General features: G+C 40.3%; 1 protein-coding gene across 3 annotated transcripts in view; it reads left to right on the plus strand.

The window, feature by feature from the left end:
- Window positions 1–2,506: 2,506 nt before the first annotated feature.
- AVL9 (AVL9 cell migration associated) overlaps window positions 2,507–16,783 on the plus strand; it is a 61,906-nt gene continuing 47,629 nt past the window's right edge. For 2 of the 3 annotated variants that reach the window (XR_014266417.1, XM_082471843.1), the window contains exon 1: window positions 2,654–2,840. Coding sequence is in view for 2 of the 3 variants with exons in the window: in XM_082471843.1 (XP_082327969.1) it covers window positions 2,748–2,840 (93 nt within the window). In the remaining variant the exon portion in view is untranslated. Of the gene's footprint in view, window positions 2,841–16,783 lie in introns of all 3 variants that reach the window. The other variant, XM_082471844.1, reaches the window with a different exon arrangement.

Here is a 16,783-nt window from a genome sequence, read left to right on the forward strand (position 1 = left end):
TCTAATTATTTCCCTGGAGATAAATGTCATCATAAAAATACAAGCAAAAGTTCCCTTTCGGGCTTCCCTGGTGGCGCAGTGGTTGAGAATCTGCCTGCTAATGCAGGGGACACGGGTTCGAGCCCTGGTCTGGGAAGATTCCACATGCCGCGGAGCAGCTGGGCCCGTGAGCCACAATTACTGAGCCTGCGCGCCTGGAGCCTGTGCTCCGCAACAAGAGAGGCCACGATAGTGAGAGGCCCGCGCACCGCGATGAAGAGTGGTCCCCGCTTGCCGCAACTAGAGAAAGCCCTCGCACAGAAACGAAGACCCAACACAGCCAAAATAAATAAATAAATAATAATTAAAAAAAAAAAAAGTTTCCTTTCAAAATAATGTTCAGAACAGAAACGGACTCACAGACTTAGAGATTAGAGAATGAATTTATGGTTGCAGGGGGGCGAGGGGGGAGGGAAGGGATAGTTAGGGAGTTGACTGACACGTACACACAACTATATTTAAAAAGGATAGCACAGGGAACTCTGCTCAATGTTATGTGGCAGCCTGGATGGGAGAGGAGTCTGGGGGAGAAAGGATACATGTATATGTATGGCTGAGTCCCTTTGCTGTGCAACTATCACAACATTGTTCATTGGCTATACTCCAATATAAAATTAAAAGTTTAAAAAAATAAAAACAAAACAAAATAATGTTCAGGAAGTATTCCATTATCTCAAATTGTTATTTCCAATCTTGTTCCTTACAATACTTTTTAAAATAAAGGAGAAATTTCTATTTTCCCCTCAATAGATATTTGTCCTTGTAGACAATATGTTGTTAATGAATTTATTTTATATTAATACAACTCATACAAGTCCTACAACCACTGTAGGACTTCCCTGGTGGCGCAGTGGTTAAGAATCCGCCTGCCAATGCAGGGGACATGGGTTTGATCCCTGGTCCAGGAAGATCCCACCGGCCGCGGAGCAACTAAGCCCGTGTGCCACAACTACTGAGCCTGCGCTCTAGAGCCCATGTGCCACCACTACTGAAGCCTGTGCTCCTAGAGCCTGTGCTCCACAACAAGAGAAGCCACCACAATGAGAAGCCCACGCACCACAACGAAGAGTAGGCCCCGCTTGCTGCAACTAGAGAAAGCCCGCGCGCAGCAACGAAGACCCAATGCAGCCAAAAATAAATTAATTTTAAAATATTAAAAAAAAAACTACCGTAAAAGTTGTTTTTCTAAATTGTTAAATGGACCAGTCTGTATATTTAGAGATGGAAAGAATTCTGGAAATCCGCTTGTTTACTTTCTCTTCCAATTTTCCCTGTAAGCAGATGGAAGAAAACAGTAACATATTCTGTATACAGGCAATATTATAGTTTCACACACAGTTTTGAGCCAATGCCAAGAATTTTGTAATACAGAAAAGAAATAGTAGCAACATCTTGAAATTTTTCTACAGTATTTTTCTTAGCATTAAAACAGTTCAACTGAATCATAGAAAGTATATTCTAAGAAGAGTATACTGTTTTTCTCAGCCATACTTAGATTAGAATGAATGTCCTTAAATTTCAAGGCCAGAAGTGGAATCAGCTGCTAAGGTTGTCTAAACTAAGGGATGTGCAATTTGTAATGATAAACTTCACAGCTCGTTATTGTAATAATTGTGAATGTTATTTGAAGCAGGTACCTATCCTCAAACTGCCCTGGATAAGACTTCTTAAATCTATTAATATTTCCATTATTCACTTTAAATTGACACAAAATGAGATTCAATTTTTTTTAAATTGAACTAGTACAATCAGCAAGGAAATAAAAAATCCTGGTGACAACAGACCCCATGCATTTTAGTACTCTGTGCTGACCAGAGTACTAAACCCAGAAAGATAGAATGATTTTTTTTTTTTAATATCAGGACTAAAATAATAAATAAATAAATAAATAAATAAATAAATAAATAAATAAAATAGCAGGACTAGAAGGATCATTTTACAGGTCTCCCTGTAAATTTACTTTCAAGGACATTCTGCATCAGGCCTTAAAACACTTCCAAACTCCTATACATACTATTTAAATAAGGAAAAAAACAGAGAACGAAGCAAAAGAGAAACTCTGGGTAAGCAGGTAATTTAAAGGTTGAATACACAGATATACAGCCGCACCAACATGTCTCCGTGTTATCAAAATTTAAGAGTAAAGAGCAGAGAGGCTGTAGGCCAGAGAGGCGAAGGAAAGGAAGTGAAAGAACTGGATACTCCGAAAGTGAAGAGAAAAAAAAGGAAAGCTGAGGGAAGAGATGGGAAGGGGCGGAGATTTTAAGGGGGAAGAAACGAGGACAGAGAAGTAGGAAGCGGGATGAGATCTCACCTAGAGGGTGTGACCGGGGTACAGGTGTGCCAGGCGACCCCACCAGGCCCCGCCCCATCCCGGCGCCCCGCCCCCTCCCCAGGCCCCGCCAGGCCCCGCCCCATCAGGTGCCTCCCGATCCTGCCCAGTCCCGCCTTACCGGCGGCTGCCGCCGCATCAGGTGACAGCCCGGAAGCAGCGGAAGCGGATGAGGGAAGCTTGGCCGCGGCCCGAGGGGGCGGTGCAGAGCTGCAGGAGCCTCGGCCTCCTCCCTGCTCACTGCGCGGCTCTCATGCAGCGCCCTCGCTGACACCTGAAATCCACTGCTCGCCGTCCTCCTGGGGATCACGGGGTTGCTCGGCTTGCCGCCCTCGGCGGTTTCGGTCGTCGTCGTGCGGGCCTGCGGCGGTCGCCCATGGAGAAGAACGGGCGGGGCGGCGATAGCGCCCCCCGGGGGCCCGTACTGCACATCGCGGTGGTCGGCTTTCATCACAAGAAGGGCTGCCAGGTGAGGAAGGGGCCTGTGCCCGCCCCCGGCCGTTCGGGCGTTCGCGCGCTGCCGGCACCCAAGCTGCTCCGCTCTGCTTAGACCTCCCTCTAGTGCCCTCGGCTTCGCCCCTGAACTTGATTCCTCTCTCCAGCTCCTCGCACTCACCCCACCTGAAGCCCACCCCCCCACGCTCCCTTTTTTCTCCTGCCCCTGAAAATTGTATCTTGAGCAGCGGAGGAGCTATGTGTCGGTATATTGGGGTTGGTAGGTATTTAGGTTCTTTGGTGGGGTGGGAGGAAGGAATCGAAGGTCGGCCCACTCTCTTCCCCATCCAGCTCTGCCTCCGCTGACTTTCTGGGTGTCCACCTATAATGGGATCCTTTAGAAAAATTCAGCACTTGGGCTGCGTTTTCGAGGTAATGAGCTCTGGGACTCCACACGAGTGAAGCACACGCGGCGCCGTGGGGAAATCAACTTCCTTTGTTTATCTGTGGAAGCCCTAGAACCCCTGTTAGGCTGGTATACTGACTCCACCCCCCCCCTTCCCATTCGGCCTTGGTTTTGCTGTTTAGTTTTGTCCAGATCTTGCCTTTTGGTGAGAGATCGACCTCTCCAGCTCAATTGCAGTGAGAGGACGTGTATTTCACCGAGCAAAGAAACGTGCAAATGTAAAGTCATTTTTAAGCTTCTTCACTGAAATGGTGAACGGGAACAATAGAACATTTGCAGTCTATGTATGGAAGGCAAGGGAACAAAGATAGAAACAGGATTATTTAATGAGAGCAAACGCTGGAAGGCAGTGATGTCATAATGTGCTAGTGAATGGTAAATTGAAATTCTTAAAGTACTAAAAATACTGATTGCTACCACTAGGTAATGTAAAATTTTGTTTCTTGCATTTCACAGAAAATGTAACATTTTAGAAGACTTTTATTGGCAAAATTTAAGTTCGTTAGAGGATGATAACAGAAAAGTGATGGAGTGGAAAGATAGTTGTGTTTGTACTGTTTTAAAGACTGTTTAACTTTAAAATATATCATATTCCTTGTCCCTCAGGTAAAAATGGCATAGAAAGATACCAAGGAGGAAGTGGCATTATTCAGTATAGTATTTTAAAAAATTCAAAGCAGCAGCAGTAGAATATAAGTTTTTAAAATGTGGCCCTCACAGCAGAAACTAACACAATGTTGTAAAGCAATTATACTCCAATAAAAATTAATTAAAAAAAATAAATTAAAAAAAATGTGGCCCCATATTTAGAGGTACGAAAATAGATATTTGAGATAATTGTACCATGGCATGTAAACACAGTGTTCATCATCAGATTTTTAATACTTTAAAACTTCACATCTTTTATGTTGTCTTTTATAACTTACCTTGGATATGGGCGAAGTAACTGAAACTTGGAGGAAGTAAAATGATCTTACTGAGGTGACGCTGGAGTTAGAATTGCCTGGGCACCATGTGTGTTCATTCAGCTGAGCCCCGTGGCATTTAGGAGTCTTTTACAGTAAAGTAAGAACTGGGGCCCACTTCACAACCAAACTGAATGGAACTTTTAGTGACAAAACAGAAGGAAATATTGGTAGGAAATAGAATAAAATCTTTTAATCGTTGCTGTCATCTAAAGTCAAGATTAATTATTATGTGTTCTATGTGTTTTATTGGTTAAAGTAGTATAATTGATGTTTCCAAAAGGAAAAATGATTTATCTTATGGGAAAAAAATGTAATGCTGCTTAGGGATTAAAGAGTACTGAACAACAGATTGTAAGATGAAGCAGAACTCTGGGGTGAAATAGCACCCTGGGTATGCCCTTTCTCTGGATTTGTTCTGGCTTTTGGTTTCAGCATTGAGATTGATTTTTTTTTTTTTTTTTTTTTTTTTTGACCGTGCTGCACGGCTTGCAGGATCTTAACTCCCCAACCAGGGTTTGAACCCAGGCCCTGGCAGTGAAAGTCCTAACCACTGGACCACCAGGGAATTACCGGTGACTGGTTTTGTAAAATGGTTTTGCGCTGGGTGGGAGTCAGAAGACCTGGATGATGTCCTGGCTTCACAGCTTTATGACCTCCAGCAAGTCCAAATTGCTTAATTTTTTCTGTACCTCATTTTCCTCTACCAGATTTCGTCATGAGAATTTTAGACCTGGCAGGGATCCTTAGAGGTCATCTACTCTACCTCCCTTAAATTTACAGATGAGTAAACTGAAACCCAGAAAGGTTAAGTGACTTAAACATACTTACACAGCTAGTTAGTGGTAAAAGCAGATTTTATTCAGAAAAGCAATTGCAACATTGAAAAAGAGACCTCGGTATAGAGCTGGACTTGATTCCGAAAATAACAAGGAAAAGTGAGAATTTATAGCCAGGAAGCAGAGTGGGGGCCAGTGGATGGAAAATTAGTACCTCAGGGGTAACAGGGGTTTCTAGCTAAACCGGTCTAACAGGATTCTTGCTAAAATTGGACAATGCAGAGATGAACCCAGAAGCCCAGAAGTCAGGGCCTAATTGAGAAGAGAGTTCAGAGGAGCCTGACTAAAGTTTGGTTAAGGAGAGCCTCTTTGTTAGCACTAACATTAAAGCCCAGATGTCCCTGGTCTTTGTAACTGCATCTCTTTTAGTAGCACTTTAGGTTGTAGGCTTTTAGTAGAGTGGAAAAAATACATGCCTTTCATATATATTTTTGTAATCCACAAGGTGCTTCAGGGAGACTAAGGCAATTATTTTTGAATACATACACTTGTTGAGTGTCTGCTCACCTGGGTTGTTGACAGAATTGAAGAGAATGCAGAGGGTTCTGCCACAATGCAATGAAAGATGATTTGGCTGTGCCTGGTCTTAGTTGTGGCGCATGCCGTGTGTAGGATCTAGTTCCCTGACCAGGGATCGAACCCGGGCCCCCTGCATTGGGAGCGCGGAGTCTTAACCACTGGACCACCAGGGAAGTCCCAGGGTTATTTTCTTATTGCTGGCTGAAAGCAGCTTTTGAAAATTATACTTACCTCACTTCGCACTCCCAGTGCAGGGGGAAAGCCCCACGCTTTCCCCCCGGTAACTAAGTTTGTTTTCTACATCTCTGACTCTATTTCTGTTTTGTAAATAAGTTCATTTGTACCATTTTTTTAAGATTCCACATATAAGCGATATCATATGGTATTTGTCTTTGACTTACTTCACTCAGTATGACAACCTCTAGGTCCATCCATGTTGCTGCAAGTGGGATTATTTCGTCCTTTTTTTATGGCTAATATTACATTGTATATATGTGCCACATCTTCTTTATCCATTCCTCTGTTGATAGACATTTAGATTGCTTCCATGTCCTGGCTATTGTACATAGTGCTGCAATGGACATTGTGGTGCATGTATCCAACTCTGCTTTCTCAACCCTTCAAAATCCAAATATATTTGATGTTCTGTAAAGTACATGCATTAAGTCTTAGGCAGAAGGACTGTTCTAGAGACTGCCGTTCTTTGTTAATCAGTAGTGTATCAGGTGTTTCAGACTTTCTAATTATGTAAGATTTCCGTCAGATTGGATTAATCAGCTACCTTCTCCACCATTAAGATTGTACTTCCAGGTGTAAAGGATTAAAAGTACATGGCTCATTGAATTGTAACTGACTTCGGATTGTTTTAGGTGGTTTGAGGGTGCTTTGTTAGACTGCTCTTCCAGGTACTCAAAATGCAGCAGGTCATGTTGATCACCAGTTCATTCCACACACTGAGATTATTCATAGAGAAAATTCCCATACTTGGTTGTAATTTGTAATATTTAGATTCAAGTGAGCCGAAGTAAAACCTTTGCTTAAAAAAGTAATTCCTGGGATTTCCCTGGTGGCGCAGTGGTTAAGAATCCGCCTGCCAGTGCAGGGGACACGGGTTCGAGCCCTGGTCGAGGAAGATCCCACATGTCATGGAGCAACTAAGCCCATGCACCACAACTACTGAGCCTGCACCCTAGAGCCCGGGAGCCACAACTACTCAGCCCACATGCCACAACTACTGAACCCCGTGCTCCTAGAGCCCGTGCTCCACAACAAGAGAAGCCACCACAATGAGAAGCCCGCACACCGCAACGAAGGGTAGCCCCCGCTCACCACAACTAGAGAAAGCCCGCACGTAGCAACGAAGACCCAACGCAGCCAAAAATAAAAAGATAAATTAATTAATTTTTTTAAAAAGCCAATATATTTCTTTAAAAAAAAAAAAGTAACTCCTTTCAGCAGTGTGCTGGGTTGAACATGATTATTTAGGGGAATGTACTAAATCTTTGTAGACTCTTCCGTTATAAAGGTGCTCTGCAGTGCTGTGATAAAGAGGTCGGTTTACATGGGCAAGATGAAAGCCATCTATGTTGAAGATCCTCAAACTAGGCATGTAGATGTTGATTCCTTCACTTTGTTTCCTATTTTTTCTACCTTTGAGGCCTTCAGATGTATTTTAAATGAAAAATGCCTTCTTTTAAATTAAAATGAACATCTGTTTATCATTTGATTATTTTTTCATTTTTATTTGGGTAATTCATGAGAATGAATTCTTCTATAGATACCATGTTAATTTCTAGTGGTCATTATTCTAGTTTATTGATCTACTTAACATTTAGAACATTTTAAGTGAGCTAAAGTACTACCATGACAATTCAAACGGTTTTGAAATATTTATCCATTCCAACTCTTTCCCTGAAATTTTTAAAACTTTAGCACTTAGCAAAGAATTCTTCTTCCTTCTTATTCACCTGCAATTAGACTCATTGACATGAGGTAATTTATGGACGTCTTCTATATAGTAGTTTGCTTGTTACAGATTGTGTGTCCCAGAGTTTTGCTTGTTCCTTATTTGCTTTGTGGAAGTAAATATATAAACTGTATTTGTCAGATTTGCATAATGTTTGGCAAAATAGTATAATCAATGTATATCAAACTTTTTGGTTCTTTCATAGATAGAGTGGAACTTTTTAAAACACTCAAATTAATAGGGAATAGTTATTTTCCAAAGTGATGTCATAAAAAGTTGGAATTATTACTTGAATTTTGACCACTATTCTGATAGAGTTCATGGTTTTGTAAACATAACTAGCAGTTTTAATTCTTGGATAAACTGGTTTTACCAGACTGTACTTCTTTAAAAAGTAGAATTATTAAAGCACTAGAACTCACGTTTACATGAGTAGTTACAAAAATGAATAAAGCAACTAGAAGCAGTGAAGAGAACAGTATATTTTCCTTTTGGTCTGAGTGGGCTGATGATGGGGAAATCTCCATGAGTAGCAGGATGTAGCATTGTAAATTCAGGAATGGGTTGAGGAGATTTGAGGGGACGGTTGGTTTATGTTAGGGTGACAGTGTCAAGCCCTGACCCATTCAGGTTTTGGTGACAGAAGGCTGGCTGACAGATACAAAGTTTATGTACCTGCTATTGATGGAATCTTGTGGTGACAATGATGAAATGTTGGGGAGGTATTGTTTGTGATTCTTGTTGGAATAAGTAGGTCTTTGGAACAGAAAAAACAAATTTTTGGAGAATTAGAGGTTAGGGAAGAATAAAAGTCTGAGTGGGCTGATTATGGGAAAATTTAAGGATTTTTTTTTTTTAGCTATGCAGAAAAACTCCTGAAAGAAGATTGCATTTTCTGGCCCTCCATAGCACTTTTATTTTTGGGTGGAGTTTTTTTGCTGATTTTAGCCATGCTTTTTCTATGCTGAAATGATGAAAATCTCTGACTTTGCAGGGCTGCAACATTAACACTTAATAGCGGTGGAATAGTTTTCTTTTAGGCCTTGGCATCACAGCTAAACAGGGTGGGAGGTCAACCTGTGTAATGGAAATTTAGAAATATCAGGAAGCTTCTTTTGTCCTCTTATAATTCTTCCCAGGTAGCTAGAAAGTGCCTAACAGTACATAAATTTCTTTTTTTTGAATTTTATTTTTTTATACAGCAGGCATAAATTTCTTTCTTTGCCTAAGTCTTTGATCCCCAGTAAAATACATATCATGGGTAGCCTTCTCCTTGTTATCAGTGTGGTGCAGATCCTTTGCTGAGCACAGATTTTGCTAGACAAGGGAAGACTGCAGAAGGGCCCTGGTCTATCATGGATGGGCTCTACAAGAGGAAGATGAAGACCTACTTACCTAATAATTTTGAGAAAGACTGGTCCTATTATATTCTTTGGTTACAGTGCCATCAGAGGGAATTCCCTGGCAGTACAGTGGTTAGGACTCCCCCCTTCCACTGCAAGGGGCACGATGGTGAACTAAGATCCTGCATGCCATGCAGCGCGGCCAAAAAAAAAAGATGCCACCAGATTAAAAACTCAGTTTCTCCCTAGGATATTTTTAGAGGATGTTATTTAAATTGATATTTTTGACAATTTTTAAAATCATATTTCAGCTGTTTTAAAAAGTGACTTCAAAAAAAATAAATTTATTTATTTATTTTTGGCTGCATTGGGTCTTCATTGCTGTGCACGGGCTTTCTCTAGTTGCGGCGAGCAGGGCTACTCTTCATTGCGGTGCATGGGCTTCTCATTGTGGTGGCTTCTCTTGTTGTGGAGCATGGACTCTAGGTGCGCGGGCTTCAGTAGTTGTGGCACGCGGGCTCAGTAGTTGTGGCTTGTGGGCTTAGTTGCTCTGCAGCATGTGGGATCTTCCTGGAGCAGGGCTCGAACCCGTGTCCCCTGCATTGGCAGGCGGATTCTTAACCACTACACCACCAGGGAAGTCCCAAAAAATGACATTTCTTTTCAGAAGTAATATGTACTCACTGTGGTAGAAAAGTGAGAAAATATAGAGAGGGAAAAAAAAAAGAAAACTAGCACTTAAAATCCTATATCCTAGAGAAACCTGCCTTGAATATTCCTGGAGGAATATTTTTTATGAATATAAACTTTTTCCAAAAATGTATCATACTATAAACAAATTTTAGGACCTGCCTTTTTTTATGTAATATTTTACCATTAATATCTTCCATTTTGTTAAGTACTGAATTATAGCATTTTTAAAATAGCTAAATAGTATTTTGTAGAAATCTTTATTTAACTGGTCTCCTTTTTAGACACTTAGGTGGCATTCCAATTTTTTGCTATTTTGAAAAGTGCAGCAAAGAACATCCTTGTGACTTTGCACCATTTTTCTAAGTGTGGAGACTAAGTCATCTTTTCTTTTCGTTCTTTTTTTTTTTTTAATGGGGATCTTTTTAAAATAGATTTTGTAGCAGCATATACTGAACACAGTTTAAGTTAGTCTGGATGATTCTGCCTTCATAACAAATGTCACTCGTTGTACTATGGCATTATCGGTTTATTTTAACATAGAGTGATTTGCACATGCCTCTGACTCAGCTGGGCTTTTGATAGCCAGTCAGAGAGAGGGAGATGATGGAGCAGTGAGCAGTTACTTCTCAGTGTTGACCAGAAACATAATGTAGTTTTCAGCTTCCCCTCCCTGCTTTCTCATATGTTGCTTCTTTTCTTCAGTGGACTGGGAGGGCACATCTACTAAATGTGTATGAAATAAAATGACTCAGTCATGGGTTTTGAAAGAAGACCTAAAGACTTCTCCTTAGTATATTATCCAGGGCTGCATGACAGCTGGTTAGGCTGATAGATGCTTTTCTTACTTGTTCCTAGTTGGCAATGTTCTAGGTAATTAAATTGTCAGAAGTCTGACTTCAGAATAAACTGTTTGGGTGTCCAGTTAGATTTGAAATATGGCCCTCTGCACTTGTGTTTTCTTCATCCAACTCGTCACAGGGTATGCTAGCTATTTATTAATATATGAGGAAATCACTGCAGGGTTGTTAATGAAACCTGTTCCTGCCCCCATGGCTTTCACAGGTGATATTAGTAATTTGTTAGATTCTATTTTGTGGGTGTGGTGCATGCCCAGAAATTGGAATCTTTTTTGCCATGTAAAAGTTCAATATTGAAATATTAAAAATAAATTGATGTGTGGGATTTCCCTGGTGGCGCAGTGGTTAAGAATTCATCTGCCAACGCAGGGGACACGGGTTCGAGCCCTGGTCCAGGAAGATCCTACATGCTGCAGAGCGACTAAGCCCGTGAGCCACAACTACTGAAGCCCCCTCGCCTAGAGCCCGTGCTCCACAGCAAGAGAGGCCACCACAATGAGAAGACCATGCACCACAACGAAGAGTAGCCCCCGCTCACCACAACTAGAGAAAGCCTGTGTGCAGCAACGAAGACCCAACACAGCCAAAAATAAATACATTAAAAATAAATTGATGTGTAAAAGATTATTGCTAGGGTAGAGTTCATTAAAACAAATTGATTTTTTTGGCTGTGCCGGGTATTAGTTGTGGCATGCGGACTCCTTAGTTGCGTCACGCGAACTCTTAGCTGCGGCATGCGTGTGGGATCTCTAGTTCCCCGACCAGGGATCGAACCTGGGCCCCTGTATTGGGAACCCACTGGACCACCAGGGAAGTCCCTAAAACAAATTGATTTAAATCATTTGTTAGGAAGTTTCCAATTTTTTTTCCTGCAAGAAAATAATTTTTGTAGCTTTGATAATCATCTTTGTATATATTCTCAATAGTCTAGAGATAAATAATGTTCTATTTATATCATCTCATCCAGAAGACCAGTCTTCATCATTCCACCCTATGTTTTTTATAAATCCTCTTCCTAGCTCTCCTGTATTAGAGGAACTTTATATACAGTATTCCTAATATCCCTTTGTAATTTCAGCTCTGCCAACTTTGTAAGAGACTAAATGAGGAAGAGTGCCATTTCTTTTCTAATACTGAATTGTTGAGAAATTTGCGAGGGAAAATATAACTCAGAGAATATGTGTCTTCTACGTCCGAAGTTTCATTTAAATTGAAAAACATCATGACAGAGCCTTGGTGCCTAAAATGTTTTGACTGTTAAGAAAACAAGTACCCCGTGCTTCTGATAAAGGAGGTAAAATCCCTGAGGTACTTAGGAAGGGAGCGGAGAGGTGGAGCAGTTGCTTCAGAATTTCAGGAAGCCCTCTCCTTCCCTTAGTAAGCCCTGTTGTAGCCGTATCTGTGGGGTCCAAGGATGTGCTTAATTTGTGTGCTGTTTAGCATTGTGGCTTTTATGGTTCTCTTGACAGTAGAGTGGATTGTTAGACAGTGAACAAAGGGTACTTTTGAAGTAATCAAAGTCCACGCCAAGACACTATGTTAATTGTTTTGTTTTTGTAGTTTTTCATTGTTGTTTTTTCAGTCTTTTGCTTCTGAAGACAAAGTAGATGGAATCTGATTAGAGCACCCCAATTTGACTTGTGAACCGTGGAAAGGGGTTGTAATTTTTACCATTCCTGGAGGATAAACATACGTCACGGGACTTACCTGGTGGCGCAGAGGTTGGGAGTCTGCCTGCCAATGCAGGGGACACGGGTTCGAGCCCTGGTCCAGGAAGATCCCACATGCCGCAGAGCAACTAAGCCCGTGAGCCACAACTACTGAAGTCCACGCACCTAGAGCACGCGCACAGCAACGAAGACCCAAAGCAGCCAAAAATTTAAAAATATATATATATATATGTCACCATTTCTTACATAGTTCATTTAGCATTAAGAAAAATTGCCTTTTATTCCTTGTGATTAGAGCATCTTTATTCAGCTTTCCCTTGTTAGCAATCAGCCATTGTCTTCTTTTTCCCTCCTCCTATCTTTTGTAGTTAAGTATGTAAATTATTACGACTAATTGAGATCAAAATAGATTTTGCCATATGAGTGTTGGTTGACATAGAAAGAGAGCTACTTAAAATTTGTGTGAGTTAATCATAGGGGAACATTTGATGTATCTGTTATATATTGTCTGTGCTAATGCCCTCCCAGATACCATCTTTGCTCCCCAAATTTAACTTAGATTTGGGGCTGTGAACTTTCACTGTAAAATAGTAACCTTACTGGATGATAATCATTCTAAATGTTGCTTATCTCTGAAGGTTTACTTTGGGTTTTGTCAGTGATTTTTCACATATACTGAGGGCTACCCTGTACAGTGTGCAGACCCTGCACAGCACAGCTGCAGGGAGAGCCCTTCTTGTAAACTGCAGTGTTGGTGGTTTCCCCTACAGTTGGACAGTGAGGCAGCCCACTATACCTACCTTTACTTTCTGTGGTACTGCTTAGTTTTATTGGCAGTATTGTTTAAATTGCATTTTGATTCAACTGAGTATTATGTGAGACTCTCAGGTAACCTCCAAGAGAATTCCTCTTAAGCCTATATGCCATGAATTGTGTGTCTGTCTGGATTATTTGGGACATATTGAAAAGGGGCATATAGACTGTTGAGTCTGTATTCAAAATATGAAGAATGTACAACTTAAGGTTTATAAATCCCATTATTTGGGAGATACCAGATTCATTGTTATTTTGTTTTTCCCCACACACTGACCGGATATCCTACAATTCAGTTCTATTCTACGCTACGTGTCTACCCCTCAGGTTCTAAAATTTCCTAGAACAACTCGTAAAACTCAGGAAAACACTGCTTACCTTTACTGGTTTATTAAAGGCTACTACTCTGGAATAGCCAAGTGGAAGAGATGCATAGGACACAAAGTAGGTGGGAAGGGACATGGGACTTCCATGCCGTCCCTGGGCACAGCATCCTCCCAGCACCTCAGTGTCTTTACCAACTGGGAAGCTCCCTGAACCTTATCATTTGGGGATTTTATGGAGGTTTCATTACATAAGCATAATGTATTAAATCATTAGCCATTGGTGATTGAACTCAATCTCTAGCCCCTCTCCCCTCCCCGGAGGTTTAGGGGTGGCGCTGAAAGTTCCTAGCTTCAAATCAAGGCGTGATGGTTCTGGTGACCAGGCCCCATCCTGGAGCCATTTAGCCCATGCCCACCAAGAGTCCCCTCATTAGCATAAACCCAGGTATGGTTGAAAGCATCTTGTCATGAATAACAAAGGCTGCTCCTATCACTTAGGAAATTCCAAGGGTTTTAGGAGCTTTGGGTCAGGACCAGGGACAAAGACCAAATAAAAATCTTTTTTTTTTTATTACATCACATTTAACTGTACTGAATAGCTTATAATAATTTAAAAAAACTTAAAATGTTCAACAATAAAGGGTTGATTAAATAATGAAACAACACCATATAGCCATTGAAATTGTTGTATGTGTGTAGACACAGAAAGGAGTTTGTGTGAACTATTGTAAATTTGATTAGCAAGTTTAGCAGTCTCCAAATGCAAGGATTTGTTTGTAGCAAATAAACTAGCAGAAGAATTCTAGAAAGTTGCCAACACAGTATAGGCAGTGTACAATTTATGAAAAAGTTGTGTCACAAAAAAGTTAGCTGTTTGAAATTCTGAATACGTTTTCCTGAAGAATCAATGTTACAAGTATTCTGGATGCAAGTCAGTCTAAAGCCGCCTTATTTTACCCAACAGAATTCTTCAAACATATGTAGTATCTACACTTAACTTATATTTATAACAATTTTATAAGTTGATTGCATTTTAAGTTCAAACTAGAGTCACTCAAAACAGATCTTCCTTTAATAGAATCAGGATCATATATTGAACATAACATAGCATCAGATATTAGACTCTGGCCTTTGGTAATTTGATAACTAAATCTTCAGAAAAGGAAATGGATCTCTCCATGTCCCTTTGCCTCCAAAAGGATAGGATGGAAATACTTCCTTCTGAAGTTAGGAACTGCTTGTGGTTATCATTTGCTTTTTTAAAAATTATTATTCTAAAAGCAGTCATTTAGGGACTTCCCTGGTGGTCCAGTGGTTAAGATTTCGCAGGGGGTGCGGGTTAGCTCCATCCCTGGTTCGAGCTAAGATCCTACATGCCTCGCGGCCAAAAGACCAAAACATAAAACAGAAGCAATATTGTAACAAATTCAATAAAGACTTTAAAAATTGTCCACGTCAAAAAAAAAATTTTTTTTTTTAAGCAGTCACTTAGGGACTTCCCTGGTGGCACAGTGGTTAAGAATCCGCCTGCCAATGCAGGGGACACAGGTTCGATTCCTGGTCTGGGAAGATTCCACATGCTGCGGAGCAACTAAGCCACCACAACTACTGAAGCCCGCGCACAGCAGCCTCCGCTCACCACAGCTAGAGAAGGCCCGCGCACAGCAACGAAGACCCAGCACAGCCAAAAGTAAATTAATTAATTAATTAATTTTTAAAAAGCAATCATTTAAAAATAAATACCAATTTACTTAAAAGTAAATGATAATATCTTCAACTTATTGTCAAATGGTTTAGAAAGTATTTGTATACACGTGCAACACAAATAAAGCACATATGGCCAAAAAATTAGCAGTTTGTGAATATAGATGAAAGTTACAAGATTTTTGAACTCTTTCAAATTTTCTGTAAGTTTGAAATTAAAAAAAAAAAAAAAGGAAAAAAATTAACAGGAATATTCCTTTAGCTCCAATCCCCAACTCTTTTCACCTCTCCAGAGATAAAACCTCTATTACAGGTTTTTTCAAGTATGTTTTTTAATCCATTTACAAAGATGTATAATTGTTTGCATAAATGGAGTCACAGTATAAGTAGGATTATACTATATTTACTGATATCCTGCTTGCTTTTTAAATTTAACAGTGCGTATTAATTTTCTATTGCTTCTGTTACCACAAACAACACACTTAAAACAACACAAATTTATTAGCGTTCTGGAAGTCAGAAATCTGAAATGGGTTTCACTAGGCTAAAATCAAGGTGTTGGCAGCTCTGCATTTCTTCAGGATGCTCTAAGGGAGAATCAGTTTTCTTGCCTTTTCCAGCTTCTAGAGGTTGCCTGCATTCGTTAGCTCATGGCCCCTTTCTCCATCTTCAAAGCATCTTGAAGCATAGCATCTTCAAATATCTCTGACTCTGTTTCTTCTGCCTCTCTCTTCTAAGGACCCTTCTGATTACATTGGGACCGCCTGGATAATCCCCATCTGGAGATAATCTTATGTGCAATGTCCCTTTTGCATTGTAAGGTAACATTGACAGATTCTAGGGGTTAGGAGATGGACATGTCTGGAGGGCTCTTATTTTACCTACTATACAGTGTACCATACCTATCTTGCTTTATCAATATATTATAAATCTATGATTCTTTTTTACAGCTGGATAGAACTGATGTAAAATTTATTTGACCAATCTTCTGACGAATATTTAGGTTTCCGATTTTTATGCTTCAATAAGTCATGTTTCTGTGAATATTTTTGTACATATCTGTGTGAATATCTGTGTATTCGTGGGATAAATTCCTAAAACTGAAATTGCTGAGTCAATGTATTGTTGATTTGATAATACTGCCAAATAGTCATCCAAACTGCTGCACCAATTTACAGTCCCACAGCCAAGCGCCATACTCTTGTCAACACAAAATATGAATAATCTTTTTCATGTTTTTCAGTATATGAGTAAAAACTTTATTATTTCAAATTGCATTTCCATGTTTAAATAAGAGGTTGAGGAACTTCCCTGGTGGTCCAGTGGGTAAGACTCCGTGCTCCCAATGCAGGGGGCCTGGATTTGAGCCCTGATTGGGGAACTAGATCCCACACACATGCCGCAACTAAGAGTTCACATGCTGCAGCTAAGAAGTCTGCATGCTCCAACAAAGATCCCACCTGCTGCAACTAAGACCTGGCGCAGCCAAAATAAATAAATAAAATAAATAAATAAATATTAAATAAGAGTTTGAGCGTTGGCATACTACTTTCTTTTGGAATTTTCTAGATTAAACTTGTCAAATGAATACAAACAAAAAAACACACAACGTGAGAGTTGTGAGTTAAGTTTTTTTGGGGGCAAAATGAGAACTATAGCCCAGGAGACAGCCTCTCAGAAACCTCTGAGGAACTGCTCTGAAGAGGTAGCACGAGAGGTTAGTATATGTGTGATTTTTTTTTTTAATGGAGATTTTTATTTATTTATTTATTTATTTATTTATTTATGGCTGCGCTGGGTCTTCGTTGTGGTGTGT

The sequence above is a fragment of the Balaenoptera physalus genome, assembly GCF_965194825.1.
Source record: "Balaenoptera physalus genome assembly, chromosome: 8".
Lineage (NCBI taxonomy): Eukaryota > Metazoa > Chordata > Mammalia > Artiodactyla > Balaenopteridae > Balaenoptera > Balaenoptera physalus.